At 39.4% G+C, this 20018-nt stretch overlaps 1 protein-coding gene across 2 annotated transcripts; it reads right to left on the bottom strand.

The window, feature by feature from the left end:
• Positions 1-54: 54 nt before the first annotated feature.
• LOC136220191 (UPF0664 stress-induced protein C29B12.11c) lies at positions 55-6477 on the bottom strand. 2 transcript variants are annotated; one of them, XM_066007955.1, is made up of 5 exons: positions 6177-6390; positions 1860-1971; positions 872-943; positions 592-797; positions 55-501 (listed from the first exon to the last, which is right to left on the bottom strand). In XM_066007955.1, exons 1-5 carry the CDS (start codon positions 6284-6286, stop codon positions 393-395), a joined length of 609 nt encoding a protein of 202 aa, XP_065864027.1. In that variant the 5' UTR covers positions 6287-6390; the 3' UTR covers positions 55-392. The 2 variants fall into 2 exon arrangements, with proteins under 2 accessions (XP_065864027.1, XP_065864026.1); XM_066007954.1 differs by lacking the exons at positions 55-501; positions 592-797; positions 872-943; positions 1860-1971 and adding an exon at positions 1978-3682 and having other exon boundaries at positions 6177-6477.
• Positions 6478-20018: the final 13541 nt, after the last annotated feature.

Raw genomic sequence — 20018 nt, 5'->3', positions numbered from 1 at the left:
CAACCAATGAATTGACAACATCTCTAAAAAAAAATCAAGAGTTAGTAAAATCAGTTTACAAAATAGCATCCATTTCAGAACATCCGTCGTTAAGCAAATTGCAGGGTTTATACACAAGAGCGGATACAAGTAAAATCAAAGAAAACAGAACAAGACTGGCCTGGCCTTTTTGTTTGATCCTAGCCATTCAGTAGCGCATCTTCTCATAGTATAGAAGTAATAATATGTTATTTTAACGAGGCCTTGTCTAATGAATATTCTTAATATACACAGCACTTGAAAGATTGTCACGTTATAACATACAGGTAACGAAAAACATCCACGTGCAAACCTTGTCGCCAGCGAACAGAACATGATATACTTGGCTGCTTAACTTGTTTCATCTTATCATATCACATGGCGCGCTCAGTTGGAGACAATTGGTAGGTGCGCCTTCTCAACTCGGACTGAGAAGTAGGCTGCTGCAAGAATATCTTTGTTGGATCACTGGGATCTACGTATCTGCAAAATGAACAGCACAGCAGTTAAAACATTTAGCTTTAAAACAGATCCAGGAAAACTCAGAATTATGCAATCAACCGTGCAACTTACGCATGTCTCATCATTTCATCAACTGGTGTCTGTGATGCTTGTAAAGGATTAATCTCCACTTCAGGTGTAGTCCGTTGGTTGTATTGCCTCACCGAAGAGATCAAATTGAAGAACAGCGGTACAAAGGTTCCACACCCACCTTCCTTGAACAAAATCTTGAACGAGTGGGTAGAATAGAGCGCACGGTTCTCATTTTCAGGAACTACCTGAAGAGTCGAAGTAAGACAATTAAAATTTACCTATCAAAGTTGTAATTACCACTCTTATTTGCTATACTTACGGGTTCCACAAGACCAGAAATATTGTTGCAAAAGAATATAGGTTGGTTGAATTTTTCACCATGGATGTAAAGCTGCAAAACAAAGCAATTGAAGAACCCAATAAAATGATCAGAAAAATTATCCAGCTAAAAAAAAACTAAAAAGTGTTTCATCTAGAAAATCCAACTTATTACTGGAAACAGAAAACTAAAATTGAAAATGCTGTCAATGGAGAACTTAGTCAATTAAATTTGACCAACCAACAACAACGCCTTAGTCCCGAAATGATTTGGGATCGGCTAACCAAATTAATTAAAATGCAAAACTCTCATTCACAGTCACATATTACTACCAGAAACCAGCAAAGGCTAGGGCTGCAGCCGAACCGAGCTTTGGCCTGCTCATGCTTCGATCGTCAAAAAATTGACGAGCTCGAGCTCAACTCTGTTCGTGACCTGCTCACGAACAGTTCGCAAGCTTCTTCACAAGCTTTGCTCGAGCTTTGAAATTTCTTTAACATAAAACTACATAGTTTTGAAATCTGAAAATTTATGTTGTTTTACATTTCCCCTTTGTAGAAATATTATTATTAAAAAAATAAACGAACCAAGTTTGCTCACAAGCGTGTTCATGAACATTATAATCGAGCTTGCTCATGAGCTTTCGAGTCGAGCTTCACTGTGCTCAAGCTCGACTCATTTATAAATCGAGTCGAACTCGATCAAGCTTTTATCGATCCGCTCACTCGGGTGGAACACCGAGCCGCTCAATTACAGCCCTAGCAAAGGCCATATATCCAGAATATTATTGCTGGTTATGAAGACTTCATGCTAAACAAATATTAATAGAAAAATAAAAATAAAAAATGGGGAGACGGAGGAGAAGGATGGAAAGAAAGAGGTATCATTGCTGCAACGACAAACATAGGGGAAGCAAAAAAGATTATGCTACTTCATCAGAATTTTGAGAACACATACCATACCAGAGAACAATAAACAAATCACTTACCATGGGCATATCAAAGGCAGTGAAGCTACCAACGGGCTTGTTTGCCACAAAGACCATCCTTATATTTGACAAGTAAAGTACTCCCTTAGCTTTAACATGGCCTCCCTGACTTCTGTAATCACAAACCAAGAGCTAATTTGTTAAGTTTCCAACTCTGACAAATTACTCCAACTTGAAGACTCAATCCAATTATTTTTGTTAATACTACTAGTACTTCAAAGCTCGGAATATTTTGCATTTTCTCATAACCAATAATCACATTAAGAAGATTTTTTGAAGTAAAAAATATCTAAAGCCTCCTTCTAGCTGTTCCTCGGTGTATTATTAAGCTAGCAATTAACATAAAAACTTGTGGATCATTGACTTTAAAGTAAATATGATTCATTACTAATTTTTCCAATAAGTTCAAGAAACCAGAAACTTAAGTGTTAAAAAGTTGAATAAAATCATGTTATTGATGCAGTAAAACATTAAGCACAACAACAACAACAACAAAGCCTTAGTCCCGAAATGATTCGGGGTCGGCTAACATGAACCATCATATAAAACCGTGAAAATCAAGTCGTGTCAGCGACACAGATTCGCTCCCTCCACTCCGTCCTATCCACTACCATATTTTCCTCAATTCCCAATAAACTCATATCACTCTCGATCACCCTCCTCCAAGTTTGCTTAGGTCTTCCCCTACCCCTCACCACTACATCCCTTTGCCACTCTTCGGTTCTCCTAACCGGCGCATCAAGCGCTCTACGTCTCACATGGCCAAACCACCTTAGTCGGTTTTCTCTCATTTTATTCTCAATAGATGTGACCCCTACTTTTGTCCTAATTATTTCATTACGCACCCGGTCCTTTCTCGTGTGACCACACATCCATCTCAACATACGCATCTCCGCCACCGACATCTTATGGATGTGGCAGTGTTTCACTGCCCAACACTCCGTACCATATAACAATGCTGGTCTAATTGCCGTCCGGTAGAATTTTCCCTTCAATCTATTAGGCATGCCGGGATCACAAAGGAAACCCGTAGCACTCTTCCACTTCGACCAACCAGCTTTAATCCTATGAGCAACATCTCCATCTACTTCTCCATCCGTTTGGATAATAGATCCTAAATACCGGAAGCAATCCGAGGCCTGAACAACTCTCCCATCTAAGATGATTGTCCCTGCCTCCCTACTCCTACGGCCGCTAAACTTACACTCCAAATATTCTGTCTTACTTCGACTCAACTTAAAGCCTCTAGATTCTAGAGTTTGCCTCCATAGTTCCAACTTCATCTCCACTCCTTCTTTCGTCTCCTCAACCAACACAATATCATCTGCAAACAGCATGCACCATGGTATACCATCTTGAAGTGAACTTGTTAGTTCATCCATAACGATGGCAAAAAGAAATGGGCTTAGTGCGGAACCTTGATGCACTCCAATCGTAATAGGAAACTCTTCAGTCTTTCCAACACTAGTACGTACACTCGTGCATACTCCCTCATACATGTCCTTTATGATGTCAATATATTTCCGCGAAATGCCTTTCCTTATCAAGGCCCACCAAAGTACTTCCCTTGGTACCTTATCATATGCTTTCTCCAAGTCAATGAAAACCATATGCAAGTCTTTCTTCTTATTTCGATAGTGCTCCATTAATTGTCTCATTAGATGGATGGCTTCCATAGTTGATCTTCCCGGCATAAAGCCAAACTGGTTTTCCGAGATCTTCACCGTCCTCCTTAGCCTTTGTTCAATCACTCGCTCCCAAAGTTTCATAGTGTGATTCATTAATTTGATTCCCCGATAGTTGGCACAATCTTGGACTAAACCCTAAAACATTAAGCACACATACCCAAAATTCTTTAGCTCTTAAATTTTGCTTGCAATCACTTTTACAAATAAGCAAAGAAAAAGAACACAAAATAAAAGCCAAAGAAAAATAAAATCTGTCGCATAGAGTATCACTTCCCCGTAAAGGCTGAAGAACTAACAAAAGATCTAAGAACAAATAGACACACAAACAGATGCTTAAACATTAAATTAATATTTGTCTTACCTGCTAAAATAAGAGCGTTTCTTAAGTGTTCTATTACATGGAATTGTTTGAAATCTTATAACCAATCTGACTATCCAATGAAAAACAGGACCTGTAGCTAAGAGCTTGATTGGATAAGGGGTTTAGGAGGGTTAGTAAGGGTTGATGGAAACCCTTGTTTGGGAGAATAAAATTTAGAAGGTTAAAGATTTTGCAAGGGCTTAGAATGGTTGATTTTATTGCAATTCTTCCAATTTTTGTACCACCAATTTGGGGGTTTGGAAGGGTTGAACCTTCCCCTTGCTCCCCCTTCCCTTCCCTTTCCTTCCTTTATTTACCCTTCCCAACTCTCCATCCAATCAAAGTCTAAATAAAATAGCTGAATACTAGACCAAAAACTATGCATTTCACCGCTTATTGTCACCAAATTACAGCCATCATGTAATCAAATGCCTGATGCATTCATATTTTTTCTTTATCCTTTTCAAAATGGACTAGAACTTCAGAAACAACAAAATACAAAGAATATAAGAGAGCATTCAGGAGACAACGCTCTGAAAATTGCAACTTAGACTATAAAATAAATAAAATTGACATTTATTGGCCCAGCAACAACTTCACTAGTCTATATCTATACATTAAATTCATATTTTGCTTACCTGCTAAAATACTAAGAGCATTTCTTGAAGTGTTCTATTACAAGGAATTGTTTGAAATCTTATAACCAATCGGACTATCCAATGAGAAACAGGACCTGTAGCTAAATAAAATAGCTGAATACTAGACCAAAAACTATGCATTTCACTGCTTATTGTCACTAAATTACGGCTATCATGCAATCAAATGGACTAGAACTTCAGAAACAACAAAACACAAAGAATATAAGAGTGCATTCAGGAGACAACGACGCGATGAAAATTGCAAGTTAGACTTAATCGAGAAAAAACAAAATAAATAAAACTATCTGTTGACATGTATTAGCCCAGCAACAAGTTCACTAATCTATATCTACAGATTTTGTACACGAAAAGCTGGAAAAATATACAATTGTGTATTTTTTTTTTCAAGAAATTGTTAACCTCTTCGAAGATACACATAGTAATTGATATTTTTTTCATCCACAGCTATAAAGTTCGCAATACAGATGCATGCTCCAACATTAAATTAACATTTGCTTACCTGCTAAAATACTAACAGCATCACTAAGTGTTCTATTACATGGAATTGTTTGAAACCTTATGACCAATCTACAACCAATCTAACTATCCAATTAAAAACAGGACCTGTAGCTAAATAAAATAGCTGAATAATACTAGACCAAAAACTATGCATTTCACCGCTTATTGTCACTAAATTACGGCCATCATGCAATCAAATGGACTAGAACTTCAGAAACAACAAAACACAAAGAATATAAGAGAGCATTCAGGAAACAACGCGCTGAAAATTGCAAGTTAGACTTAATCGAGAAAAAACAAAACAAAATTCGCAGTTGACATTTCTTAGCCCAGCTACAAGTTCACTAATCTATATGATATATCTATAGATTTTGTACACAAAAAGCTGGAAAAATGTACAATTATTTATTTTTTTTCAAAAAATTGTTAACCTCTTCAAAGATACACATAGTAATTGATATTATTTTCATCCACAGCTATAAGGTTCGCAATACAGATGCATGCTTCAACATTAAAGTAACATTAACTTACCTGCTAAAATACTAACAGCATCACTTCTTGAAGTGTTCTATTACATGGAACTGTTTGAAACCTTATGACCAATCAATAACCAATCTAACTATCCAATGAAAAACAGGACTTGTAGCTAAATGAAATACCCTAATACTCGACCAAAAGCTATGCATTTCACCGCTGATTGTCACTAAATTACGGCCATCATGCAATCAAATGGACTAGAACTTCAGAAACAACAAAACACAGAGAATATAAGAGAGCATTCAGGAAACAAGGCGCTGAAAATTGCAAGTTAGACTTAATCGAGAAAAAACAAAACAAAATTCGCAGTTGACATTTCTTAGCCCAACTACAAGTTCACAAATCTACATCTATAGATTTTGCACATGAAAATCTGGAAAAATATACAAAGATTGTTACCTCTTCTCAGATACACATAGTAATTGATATTGTTTTCATCCACAGCAGCTAGAAGGTTCGCGATTCATAATTCTCAAGCTTAAATCATCTTCAATTTATATGAATTTGATTTCTAAAATCTTCTAGGGCATAATTCAACACAAAGTTAGATGATAAAGCAAGAAGAAAAACTTACCCAGGGATTTTATCAATCTCGAACTCGACTCCGTCTCTAGTCAAAACAAAGATTTCGTTGATGAATGGAACAGGCATCCCGTTATCGAACAGTTGAGGATTCAAAGCCATCTTGTGTGGTATTCTGGGTTTTTCTTTTTTGTTCGACGATGTTTGCTTTTTTTCTTTTCTTTGCTTATTGTTGTTGTATTGTTAATTTCACTTTTCAAAATGCTAGTTCGTGTACGGTCTCGCCATTTCGTTTCCTTTCCTGAACCTTCTTCCGCGAGCAAATTACATCCATGATCACTAAACTTTACTCATTTTTGTATGGCTACTAAGTTTTAAAACGTAATGAAAAAGTCACTTATGTTTATATTTTATAATAGGGTAAAGTTCAAATAAAACCCATGTGGTTTCACTAATTTTCAGAGAAAGGACTGTGATTTACTTTTTGTCAAAACAAGGATTGAGGTTTCAAATTTGGATTAATGCTATTAAAACCATCTTTAACGACCTGAAAATGAAAATTTTCAAGAATTAAAGTTGTTCAATTTCATATTTTCTATGGAATTACATTTTCGATTTTCGAAAATCATCTTTTTTGGAACTTTCTCTCTCTAAACACTAACTTTCTCTCTCTTTACCAAACATCATCTAAACAATCTCAAAATAAAAAAGTTGAAGAATTAAAGTTGCTTAGAATATTAGTAGTTCTTAAAATATGTCATTTTTGAAGTCGTAAAAGGTGATTTTAATAGTATCAATCGAAAAAGTCCTTATTTTGTTAAAGTTAAAAACCTCAATCCTCGTTTTGACAAAAAGTAAACCACAATCCTTTATCTGAAAATTAGTGAAACCACAGGAGTTTTATTTGAACTTTACCCTTTATAATACTATTAGCACTAAACTTCGATCAATTTCTTAAAATAACTGTTCACAATCTCTAAATAAAAAAAATATATGGAAATTTTTTTCATAATCAAACAACGTATAAATGATCTCAAAATGAATTTTTTGAAGAATTAAAATTTTTAATTTTGAGGTCGGTAACAACCACTTTAAAATGTTGATTGAAGTTTTTTTTTTTTGAATAAAACATAACTTATTATTATTTTAAATCAGAAGATAGAACATCAAGTATAAACGATGGTGGACAAGCCCACTCACCACGAGCAGAACTAGAAGTAACAGCCTTAGCAAGACTATGGGTTGCTAAATTCGCTGATCGTTTCACAAAAGAGATAGAACAAGTGTTCAAATCTCGTAATAAATCACAACACTCACAAATAACATCAGACAAATATGATAATCGAATGTTTTGATGTTGAATATCTCGAACCACCGCCAAACAATCAGATTGAAATTCGACGTGTCCTAGATTGAAATCCTTGACCCATGATAACGCTTCGCGGATCGCCATAGCTTCTGCCAAGGGAGGATTAACTGTATCTGCAAGATAGCCCATACGAGCCGCAAAACATCGTCCTTGGTGATCTCGTAGAAGAAAACCATATGAACAGAAATTATTTTGGCTATCAATGTCTGCGTCAACATTGCATATGAAGCTGCCGACGTTGGGCTTTTTCCACTTACTCTGAGCATTTGAATATGGAGTAGCCTGACTCGGATGACAATTCTGTGCAGCCTGCCAAGCCACAAGTTCTGTTGCTGCCGAATGACATATTTCCTCAGGGGTGCGAAGCTTATCGTCGCGCCTTCCATAATTTCCAACATATCATTGCGATACGATTACAATCGCTCGTTGCATCTTCAAGGAGACTGATAAACCACTAAATGAAGCTGGTAATCTGATCCATTCGATTATCTTGGAAAAAAATTGCCAAACTTGATACGCCCATGGACACCCGATGAAAACATGAAATTCATTTTCCCCAAATGCGCCACAAATGGGGCAGCAATTAGGAAGAGAGCTATGGCGGGATGCAAGGTTGTTTAGCGTTGGTAAACAGTTAGTAAATATTCTCCATAGACAATTCTTAATTTTTGGTGCTACCTTCAGGTTCCAAATTAAATTCCAGTTGATTCGATTTGTATTTATCAGAGACATCGGTATTGGTCCCAATGCTTGAAAGTATCCGCTTCTTACCGTGTACGCTCCAGATTTATCCTTCGGCCAGAACCATCCATCTTCTTCCCTCCTACGTCTGATAGGAATGGAACGAATAAGCGCAGCATCACGACTATTAAAATTACTGCTGATGATCTCTTCATTCCATCCCCCATAATCATTCATTAAGTCTTTCACAAGGCCTGTTTGTAATGATGTAGCAACCGAACTCGTGGGATACGGATTCTGATCGTCAGGAAGCCATGGACTATTCCAGATGGAACTGGACTCTCCATTGCCAATCTTCCGTCTTAGCCCCTCAATCAATAAATCACGACCCGCCATGATGCTACGCCATACGAAAGAAGGGTTATGCCCTAAAGAAGCTTGTAAGAAATCAACATTAGGAAAATAACGTGCTTTCAATAATTGAGCAACCAATGAATTCGGATGTCGAACAAGCCGCCAACTTTGCTTAGCCAACAGTGCAAGATTAAATTTGTGAATGTCACGGAAGCCCAGTCCTCCATTTGATTTTGGCCAAATCAACTTATCCCAAGCCTTCCAGTGAATTCCACCTGATGTAGAGCCCGATGAATTCCACCAGAACCTATTCACCATATTATTAACATCATTACAGAACTCATTTGGCATAAGAAAAATGCTCATTATGTAGGTGGGAATAGATTGTAGCACAGATTTGATGAGAATCTCCTTCCCTGCTCGAGACAAGTATTTTTCTTTCCAACTATTGATACGTTTCCAAATTCTGTCTTTTAAAAAACCAAAGGCTTGCATCTTGCTTCTACCAACAACTATAGGCGCCCCCAAATAGAAACCCATATCCTCAACTTCTCCAACCCCGAGTTCATTACAAACATCAGAGCGGGCCTCAACTGTCATATTGCCGCTAAAAAATATAGACGACTTTTGGAAATTCACGCATTGATCAGATGCTTGCTCGTAACACCTCAAACATGATTGAACCTCCTCAGCTTCTCTTTTATTTGCCCGAAAGAACAGGTAACTATCGTCGGCAAAGAATAAGTGGGAAACTTTTGGAGCATTGCGAGACACCTGAGCTCCATGAATCAATCCCATCCGTTCTCTAGCTGATAGCAATGATGATAGGCCTTCAGCACAGATCAGGAATAGGAAAGGTGATAATGGATCCCCCTACCTCAAACCTCGATGAGGAATAATCGGTCCAATCTCTCTACCGTCATGCAATACTTTATATGAAACTGTGGAAACCATCATCATCATCCATTGGATCCATCTTAAATTAAACCCCATCTTTTTCATCATATTTTCTAAAAAGCCCCATTCAATACGATCATATGCTTTGCTCATGTCGAGCTTCAAAGCGGCTGTCCCATGTTTCCCTTGCCTCAACCCGCGCAATTTATGGATCATCTCATACGCCACAATAATGTTTTCTGAGATGGATCTGTCGGCTATAAATGCACTCTGAGTAGTAGCAATGATGGATAGAAGAACAATTTTAAGTCTATTAGCTAATATTTTTTATAGAATCCTGAGCAGAACATTATAGAGTGCAATCGGACGTAAATCAGAGACATATTCTTGTTGAAACACCTTTCCACATGATTTTGATTTGACAAAATTATTTAAAGAATATTCTAAAACACACTAAGTTTAAATGCTTTGATTTATTACACTAATGTGGTTGTTCAATGTTGAGCTAAATTGTTTATAAGACATAAAGACTAAAAGGCTAAAGGCCCAAGACAACTCGGCCCGTGTAAACAAAACGCTGTCGTTATGGACAAAACGCAGCTCATCATGAAGAAGGATCTGGAAGACCTTCTTTATCTACCTCGGAACGAAGCTGCTGAGTTGGACGACAAAGAGTACAATACAGCAGCTGAGCAAGGAACAACTTCAAGACAAAGTATTTCTACTTTGGGTAAAGTTCAGAAGACACAGAAAGCTGTCTGGAAGACTTTGCCATAAAAGGCGAAACATTTTGCCTGTCTGTCTAAAAGCTGCTCAGCACTGACCGAAGATAGAAGATACAACAATCTGATTGGCTAACGGCACTGAGCGTGTACTGAGTGACAACGACATCAAGCCGTTTCCCTCCAACGGTTATTTCGAAATTTGAAATAACTGATACCTCAAGTGTCACTATAAATAGGCCTTTCAGTTGCTTCATTCGATGCAGATCTTCAACAAGCCATTACGCTGACCAAATTTCTACTTGAAGAATCTGTGTGAAAAAGCAAAGCAAATACTTACACCAATCTCCATATTACTGTGTAAAAGTCTAGAGTGATTATCCAATCATCTAAAGTGTCTTAGCAATTGTTGTTTAGGACAATCTTTTTATCAATTCTAGAAATAGAAAGGAGAGGTTGAGTACTCGGTTATAGTACTCAGCAATAGAATAGGAGTGAGTAGAGGTATAGAGGAAGTTACTCTTGTTATACTCAGCTTCTTGTTGTAAAAGGTTTGATGCTCTACCGTTAAAGAGCTCAGTAGAGAATTCGAAAGCTCGGAACGTGTTCCGGGGACAGGACGTACGCATAGAGGCCGAACCTGGATAAATCTGCTGAGTAACATCGCTCTAACCTTAAACTCCTTCAATATATATATTGCTTGCTTAAACAAAACTGACCAAGTAAAGAGGTCACGCTGAGTTGTGTGCATTGAGTATCTGAGTTCAGGAATAAACTCAAGTGCTATCTCCTGACTCAAAGAAAGAAGCTGACTTAGTCACCAGTTGATTAAGCCAGTGTCTTACTTCACTCAGCGCGCTGTGTAATTCCTTTTCAAAGTAAAAGAAGTCAGCCTTAACGTACTAAAATTTTAAATAGTTCATATCCCCCCCTTGGAACTAACTTATTACGTTATAAGAGACCAATAAGTGGTATCAGAGCTTAAAAGCTCACTGTGCAAGGTTTAACTACCTTGAGCTGATCCCCACTATGGCTGAAAATAGCACTCGGTTTCTCCCAGGAAATCTGACAACTCAGGTTCTACCTGAGGGTCTGTCCATAACTCGGCCTCCCCTATTCTTCGGGTCTAACTATACCTTCTGGAAGAATAGGATGAAAAATTTCATTCAGGCTACAAATATGAGTGCCTGGCTATCTATAGTTCAAGGCCCATTTATTCCTGTTGAAACTGTTGATGGCCAAACGGTTGTCAAATCTGAGACCAAATGGACAGAGGATGATCTCAAGAAGCTACAAAATCATGCTTCGGCTATAAACATGCTTCACTGTGCGCTAGATGCTGCAGAATACAACAAGATTTCAGGTTGTGAGTCAGCGCAGGAGATCTGGAAGAAGCTGGAGGTCACCTACAAAGGAACCAACAAGGTGAAAGAATCCAAGGTGAACCAGCATATGAGATTGTACGAGCTGTTCGAAATGAACGATGATGAAGGGATCTCAGACATGAATGCAAGATTCACAAACATCATCAACGAGCTCAAGAGACTTGGGAAGATCTTCACTAAGGAAGAACAAGTCAAGAAGATTCTTAAGAGTCTTCCTAAAAGCTGGCAAGCAAAGAAGACCGCTGTTGAGGAAGCTCAAGACTTAACCACCTATAAGTATGATGAACTCATCGGCTCACTGCTGACCCATGAGATCTCGATGAAGAATTTCGAGGTGAAGGAAAAGTCTGAAGACAAGAAGCAAAAGTCTCTTGTCATGAAAGCTGACTCCACTGATGGGAGCTCAACAGACGACGAAGAGATGGCTATGTTTACCAAAAAGATGAAAAGGCTGTTCAAAAAGAATGACAAATATTCTAAGAAGTTTGATAAGTACAAAGCTGACTCCAGCGACAGCAAGTACAAGAAGGACAGCTCAAAGCCCATAACTTGCTTTGAATGTCATCAAACTGGCCATATCAACTCAAGATGTCCCTCGCTGAGGAAAGAAAGAAAGAACGGCAAGAAGGCAATGGTGGCAACCTGGAGTGATAGTGATGATTCATCATCATCTGAAGCTGATGCCACTGAGTCAGCGAAGATTTGTTTCATGGCTGACGAACTTGCTGAGCTATGTGTTTCTGAGCATGCTGACCCTTCCATTGCATCTGACGATGAGGAACATTCAACTGAGGTAATATCACTACCCTTGCTCAGAAATGAAATGGTTAATGCCCTGAGTGACCTCTACACACTTGTCAAAAAGTGTAATAAAAAGGTTAGAGCACTCACCAGGCGATGTGACGAGGTTGAGGAGGTCAAACTGAGTGACCTTCGATATCTTCTTCAGGACAACTCAGATTTGCATAGTAACATTGGAATTATGCAAAAGCTTGTCTCTGAGGTCCAATCAGATTCTAAGAAACTGAGAAAGGACGTCACATCTATTCAGAACCAACTAAAGGTTCCAAACAAAAGAAATATTCCTCTGAATACTCAGTACCGAAGTACTGGTCAGCAGAGATGGAATCCTCAGTGGAATGTCCAGTGTGACTTCTGTGGGAAGAAAGGACACACCACAAAGGTGTGCTGGCACGCTCAGCACTAGGGTGCTGACCAGTCAGTGAGACATCCTAAACGGAAAGTCAGTTGTGACTTCTGTGGAAAGAATGGCCATACTGTCCAAGTATGTCGCCATAAAATAAAACATGATGCTTTACCTGTTGAACCTAACAAGCAAGGACCCAAAAAGAATTTGGTACCTAAAAGTAACTAGTCACATTGCAGGTAAGCCTGAGATGTGCTGAGAAGTCAAAGATGTGGTATATTGACAGCGCATGCTTGAGGCATATGACTGGTGATGAAACTCAATTCATCACATTTGAGCGTAAACGAGGAGGAAGCGTAAGTTTTGGAGACAACAAAAAGGGTAAGATAGTAGGGTCAGGAACCGTTGGAGGTAATCCTACTATTGAGTCTGTCTCCCTAGTCAGTGGACTCAAATATAACTTACTCAGCGTAGCTCAACTATGTGACAATGGGAGAAAAGTTATATTTGATGACACTGGATGTAAAATATTCGAGGGTAAGACTAATGAGTTAATTTTAACTGCCCCTCGCATTGATAATGTCTTCATGCTGAACTTAGAGAAAAAGTTTTCAAAAACTGTATGCTTAGTATCAAAGGAAGAAAATTCCTGGCTATGGCAAATGAGACTTGGTCATGTAAGCATGGACCTCCTGGCCAAATTAGCAAGAAAGCAATTGGTTGAGGGACTGCCAGAACTTAAATTTGAAAAAGATCAATTATGCCACGCTTGCCAAGCTGGAAAACAAACCAAACAATCTTTTCATAGTAAAAACATTGTCTCAACTAAGCGTCCATTAGAGTTACTACACTTGGATCTCTTCGGTCCAGTCCAGCCGCTGAGCTTGGGTGGAAGAAGATTTTCCTTGGTCATTGTAGATGACTTTTCTCGGTACACTTGGATCATCTTGCTGAGTAGCAAGGATGAAACCTTTGAGACATTTTCAAATTTGGTAAGAAAACTTGAAAATGATAAAGACCTTAAGTTAGCTCACATCCGAAGTGATAATGGTGGAGAATTTAAGAACCAACAGTTTGTTGAATTCTGTGAAACCAACAGCATTGACCATAATTTCTCTGCTCCTAGAACGCCTCAACAAAATGGGGTTGTTGAAAGGAAGAACAGAACCTTGGTTGAAATAGCCAGGACAATGCTGAGTGAGCATGGGCTTCCAAAGTACTTTTGGGGAGAAGCTGTCAACATAGCGTGCTATATTCTTATAGGGCTCTTGTTAGACCTATACTAAAGAAAACTCCTTACGAACTTTGGAAAGGACGAAAGCCCAATATTGGATACTTTCGTGCCTTTGGCTGTAAATGTTTTATTTTGAATACCAAAGATAGCTTAGCTAAGTTTGACTCAAAAGCTGATGAAGCTATCTTTTTAGGTTACTCAACAAACAGCAAAGCATACAGAGTTTTCAATAAACGAACTCAAGTTTTAGAAGAGTCAGTACATGTAGAGTTCGACGAAACTAACCCTGCAGGTAGATATCAGCCGCTGACCGAGGATGATCCACACTCAGTACCTGCTGATCAAGATACAGCCGCTGAGTCATTCCCTCAAGGGCTGACCAAAGGTAAAAGTGAACCTCAAATTGTTTTCACTGACCAGTCTACACCTGCAGAGATTGTTGAAACACAGACAGCATAAGACATCAATCTACCAAAGGAGATAAGGATAACAAGAGGACACTCAGAGAGTGCTATTCTTGATGTCGTTGAGAATACCCTGATGACAAGAAATCAACTCAGGAGATACCTCAGCAACGTAGCCTTCATCTCAGTTCAGGAACCAAAGAACTTCGCTGATGTTGAGCACGATGAATTCTGGATGAGCGCAATGCAAGAGGAACTTGATCAATTCAGAAGAAATGATGTATGGGAGTTAGTGCCACATCCAATAAGTCAGAAGACCATTGGAACAAGATGGGTCTTCCGTAACAAGCTGGATGAACAAGGAAATGTAGTAAGGAACAAAGCAAGACTTGTAGCTCATGGCTACAGTCAGCAAGAAGGTATTGACTACGGTGAGACCTTTGCCCCTGTGGCAAGGCTAGAGGCTATTAGAATTTTATGCGCTTATGCAAGTTATATGAACTTTAAACTGTTTCAAATGGATGTTAAGAGTGCATTCCTTAATGGAGTTATAAACGAGGAAGTTTATGTTAATCAGCCTCCAGGGTTTGAGGATCCTAAGTTCCCAAACCACGTTTATAAACTCAAAAAGGCTCTGTACGGCCTCAAGCAAGCACCACGTGCTTGGTATGAGAGGCTGACCAGTTTCCTGCTGACTAGAAATTATGTCAGAGGCAAAGCTGATACAACCTTATTCATTAAGAGAAAGGGTAAAGACACCCTGCTGGCTCAAATATATGTTGATGATATTATATTCGGTGCTACTAATGAGTCAATGTGCAAGGAATTTAGCAAGAAAATGCAGACTGAGTTTGAAATGTCAATGATGGGAGAACTCAACTTCTTCCTCGGACTTCAAATCAAACAAGGGAAAAATGGCATCTTCATCAGCCAAGCTAAATATGCCAAGGAGATATTGAAGAAATATGATCTTGAAAATTGCAAGCCAATATCTACTCCTATGGGCACTGACACTGTCCTCTGTGCTGACGAGAATGGTAAGTCGGTAGACAGCAAATTGTATCGAGGTATGATAGGCTCTCTACTTTACTTAAACAGCAAGTAGACCGAACATTCAGTTCTCAGTATGCTACTATGCTAGATATCAATCTAACCCTAAGGAATCTCATTACATAGCTGTAAAAAGAATCCTTAGATATTTGCAAAGCTCAGTGAACGCAGGTTTATGGTATCCCAACATTCATGATTTTACACTCATTGGATACACTGACGCTGACTATGGACGAGACAAGCTTGAACGAAAAAGCACCTCTGGAGGATGTCACTTCCTAGGGAGCTGTCTTGTATCTTGGTTCAGCAAGAAGCAGGCGTCAGTAGTCTTATCTACCACTGAAGCTGAGTACATTGCTGCTGGGCACTGTGTTGCTCAAGTCCTATGGATTAAGCAACAGCTTGAAGACTATGGTGTTCAAACAAAGACAATTGAGGTCAAATGTGACAACAAAAGTGCAATTGATCTATCAAAGAACCCAATTCAGCACAGCAGGATAAAGCATGTCAGCATCAGACATCACTTCATTAGAGACCATGTACTCAAGGGTGAGATAAAGCTGACCTATGTCCCTACGGATGAGCAGCTTGCGGATATCTTCACAAAGCCACTGGCTCGTGAGCAGTTCAGCATACTGAGAGAAGCCATTGGTATGTTTAATCCTCTTCAGTAAATTCCAGTTCTAAATATAGATTCATGCTGAGTGAATTGACATGCTAAATGATCTATGTTATTATTTGCTGAGTGAATAGATGTATGCTGAGTGTTTAATGCTAATTGAAGAATATCACATACTGAGCAAATATGCGCACTGAGTAGTTATCTCAAACTGAGCAACCAATTACTTAAGTCATCCATTTGTATAAAACTGACCACTCAGAATATAGAACGATTAAGATTCTCACACTGAGTAAATTGATCCGTTGCATTGAATGCAAAAGCACGCGTATAGCCACCTAGGATGACGTATGTGCCGAATGTGTCATAAATGCCAGGATTCTTGTCGGTTGAATATCCCAAGGGCAAAACTGACACATGGATTCGATAAGATCCATCTCTCATGTCTATAAATAATGGGCAAATCCCCATTTTTATCTCTTTACGCTTACAGAACCTTCTGACATAAATATTTTCTCTCTCAAAATCCTCAAATCCTTCAAATCTTCTCTGCGAAAATGACGAACGACTCTGTCAATATCTCCGATGCCGATCACCAAATTGCTAGAAACCCTAAGTCTCCTACCCAGCATGATCAAACCAAAGCTAACACACCAAGCAAGAAAACCCAAACTGAGCAAGGTACCTCCTCCAAGGGAAAGAAACCTAAGCAACGAACCTACACCAAGGTCTATGAGAACGTCAGGGAATACAAAATTGACTACTCAAGGTGGTTCTCAAAAGATTTTGTTGAAAAAGAGCAACCATTCTGTGAGTGGATTTCAAAGAATGGCTGGACCGAGCTGTTCTCAATAAGCTACAATACCTACCCTGACTTGGTAAGGGAATTCTACCACTACCTGTGTGTCGCTGATGACAACCAGGACCACTTAGCCACCAAGGTGAAGGGCAAAACCATCTTCATCAATCCCACCTACCTAGCCAGCCTTCTAAAACTCAAGAATGAAGGAGCCATTCTTAGGAAGTCTAGAGATCAGGACGTTACTGGATACTCCACTACGTTCTGTAAACCGACTGGACATGCTGGCGAAATCTCCAGCACTTCAATGGGACAACACCAAAAGATGGCGCACTACCTGCTGACCAATTACATCTTCCCAAAGATAAATTGCACCAGCTCAGCAACAAACTTTGAGCAATGCTTCATATGGCATATGCTGACCTACAAGCCCATCAACATGCCAATATTCTTGATTGCCGGTTTTCAAAGGAGCACTGGCACTCTAAGGCTGGGTTCACTCATTACCAAGATCCTCCTTGACCACCGAGTAGACCTCACGGGGGAAACTAAAGGCAAAGGATCAGAGATAACTGTTGCTGCTCTGTTCGCCTTGAAATTTGATCAGCCAATTAAGAAAGGAAAAGGTGCCGCTGATCAGACCGCTGAGGGAACAGTGGTTCAAAAGAGCAGAAGAACCAAAGCTCCTGCTGACAGGAAGAGAAAAGCTGTGCTAAGCACCTCTAAGGACACTGTTCCTGCTCCTAAGAAGATAAAGATTGTGTCCAAAGGAACGACTGCACACGCTGAGCCCAAGTCAGCTGAGAAAAGACCTAGGCAAGATGAGCCTGAGGCAGATGAAAGGGAAAACCTTGATGAAGAACCTCTGAGTAAGAAGCAGAAGAACTCTTCGGAGTTAAGTCCACTCGATGCCATTCCTGCTGGCTTCTTTGTTCCAGACGACTCACACTATGCTCAGAGTCAAGGTGTTGCCGCTGAGCAACAGAACGATGAAGTTGAACTGGATGATTAGTTCATTGAACAGTTGGAAGAAGAGTTAGATGAGGAAGATCAGGATGACGAGCAAGAAGAAAAAGGAGAAGAGAGTGGTCAGGATGACACTGAGGAGACAGCTAGTGAAGAAGATGCTGAGCCAACTCACACTGAGTTGACTGCAGAAGAAGAAGCTGAGCAAACTAAACAGCAGGACGCTGATCAAGGAGTAAATTCTCCATCTCATTCAATTCAATCAATTCACGCTGATCCCACTCCTCCAAGGACTCAGGGAAAGAGAAGAAGACTTGTCAAGGCACACCAAACAACTGTGCTTGACGTCATGGATAATTTAACACAGAAAAGACCAACCACTGATCCATCGACTATAAAGCTGAAATTTTTCAAGAAATCTTCCACTACTCTGCCAGAGCACACTGAAAAGCAAGCCTCTGTTTCTCTTCCACAGGAACAAGCCAACTTAGATGCTTCTGTGAACCTAACCAACACCGAGCCAATTCTAAATGCAGATGTTGAACCTAGCCCTCTGTCGGAAAAGGAAATTCCTGCTCCAGTCAGCACTGAACCTATCCAACCTTCAACAGAAAGTCAGCTTCAGCCTGACTCTGAACCTGCATCCTATGATGCTACTCAATCACCTCTCCATCCTCAAGAACAAGTGCAGGTTGATACACCAAGACTAGTCACTGACCCCACTGGCACTATAAATGATGCATTAAATCTCACTCCTCCACCAGCTGGTCAAACTAATAAAGACTCATTCAACTACCTCACCGCCACTGAGTCTGGTCGAAGGATAATTAACTCGGCTCAGGCCTTGATCCAAGACATTCACCAAACTTCTGACACTACTGCTGGGTCTGCCGATAATGAATCCACTCAGCTTCCATAAGTCACTCAACTTCTCAACGAGGTTCGAGGTCTAAAAGACTTGCTGAGTATAATGATCAATACCCAAGCCCAACAACCAAAGCAGGCGTCAATAACAAAGCTGGCTGAACTCCAGCTGACCATGGTTCAACATATCAACTCCCTTCAGGGACAATTTCAAGCCTTGTCAGCTTCAAACTGAGCAAGAGAAGACAAACCATCAGCTTTCCTCTTACTCCCAATGCTCAGTAGAATAGGTCGGCGAAGCTGTTCGTCTTCTGAATCTAAACAAGGCTGAGATGGACACTGACCAGATGAAGCAGAATGAGATTCTTCAGTATACACATCAAATCTTCACCCATGTGCGTCACTCCAACATTCAGCGTCAGTTCTATGACCCAACTTTGCTCAAGATGTTTCATCAAGCTTATGCTGCGCTGACTGATACACTTACTTGGATGGGTAAATCTCAAGCCTACACACTGAGCATCCTCAGCGCTGCTGAAATTGGTGTGCCTCAAGAGGTATTCGACAATGGTGTTGCTATCTTTGATGGCATAAATGAAAGCACTTTCAAGCTTAAAGCATTCTCAGCTCAAATATCTGAGGCTGCTCAAAACAACACCTTCAGGCCTCCTCCTCCTCCCGATGCTGCCAAAACGGGGGAGAAAGAACAAACAGGAAGAACTCAGTAAGAGGCTGCTGGAAGTAGTCAGCCTAAGGGAAAGGGAAAACTGATATATAAGAAGAAATAGCTTAGGTAGGATAGCTAGGTTCTAAGTCTTAAGTATCCCTGTTATGTATAATGCTGACTACTTATTAATACTATGCTTGCATCAAATCTTTCAACTTGATTAAAATCTTATGTGATGCTGAGCTATTATGTGTTGCATACATCAACTATGTTTATCATTCTTCATGTCTTCTGATTGTATACTGTTAACACTGTCTTGTATGATTAAAACATTGTCTTATAAAACTCATTGAACAACAAAATACTCAGCGCTATCTGATAGCAAAAATCTTCCGCTTAAAACTGAGTTAGTAGAATATGTTTCATGAGCTGACCTTTTTTTTTTGAAAACTGACCTAGGACTTACTCGATTAAACCTTAAAGTGTTTTGAGTAAAACTGTGTCAGTAGCTCAACCCTTACGGGGGAGTTTATTAAGTTATAAAAGGTCAACTATCATGGGGGAGCTCAAAACTGAGTTCTTCACTGAATAGTTTTGCCAACATCAAAATGGGGAAGTTTGTTGAAACACCTTTCCACGTGATTTTGATTTGACAAAATTATTTAAAGAATATTCTAAAACACACTAAGTTTAAATGCTTTGATTTATTACACTAATGTGGTTGTTCAATGTTGAG

The sequence above is a fragment of the Euphorbia lathyris genome, chromosome 2 (genome assembly GCF_963576675.1).
Source record: "Euphorbia lathyris chromosome 2, ddEupLath1.1, whole genome shotgun sequence".
Taxonomy (NCBI): domain Eukaryota; kingdom Viridiplantae; phylum Streptophyta; class Magnoliopsida; order Malpighiales; family Euphorbiaceae; genus Euphorbia; species Euphorbia lathyris.
This window is presented reverse-complemented; position numbering and strand designations above follow the sequence as displayed.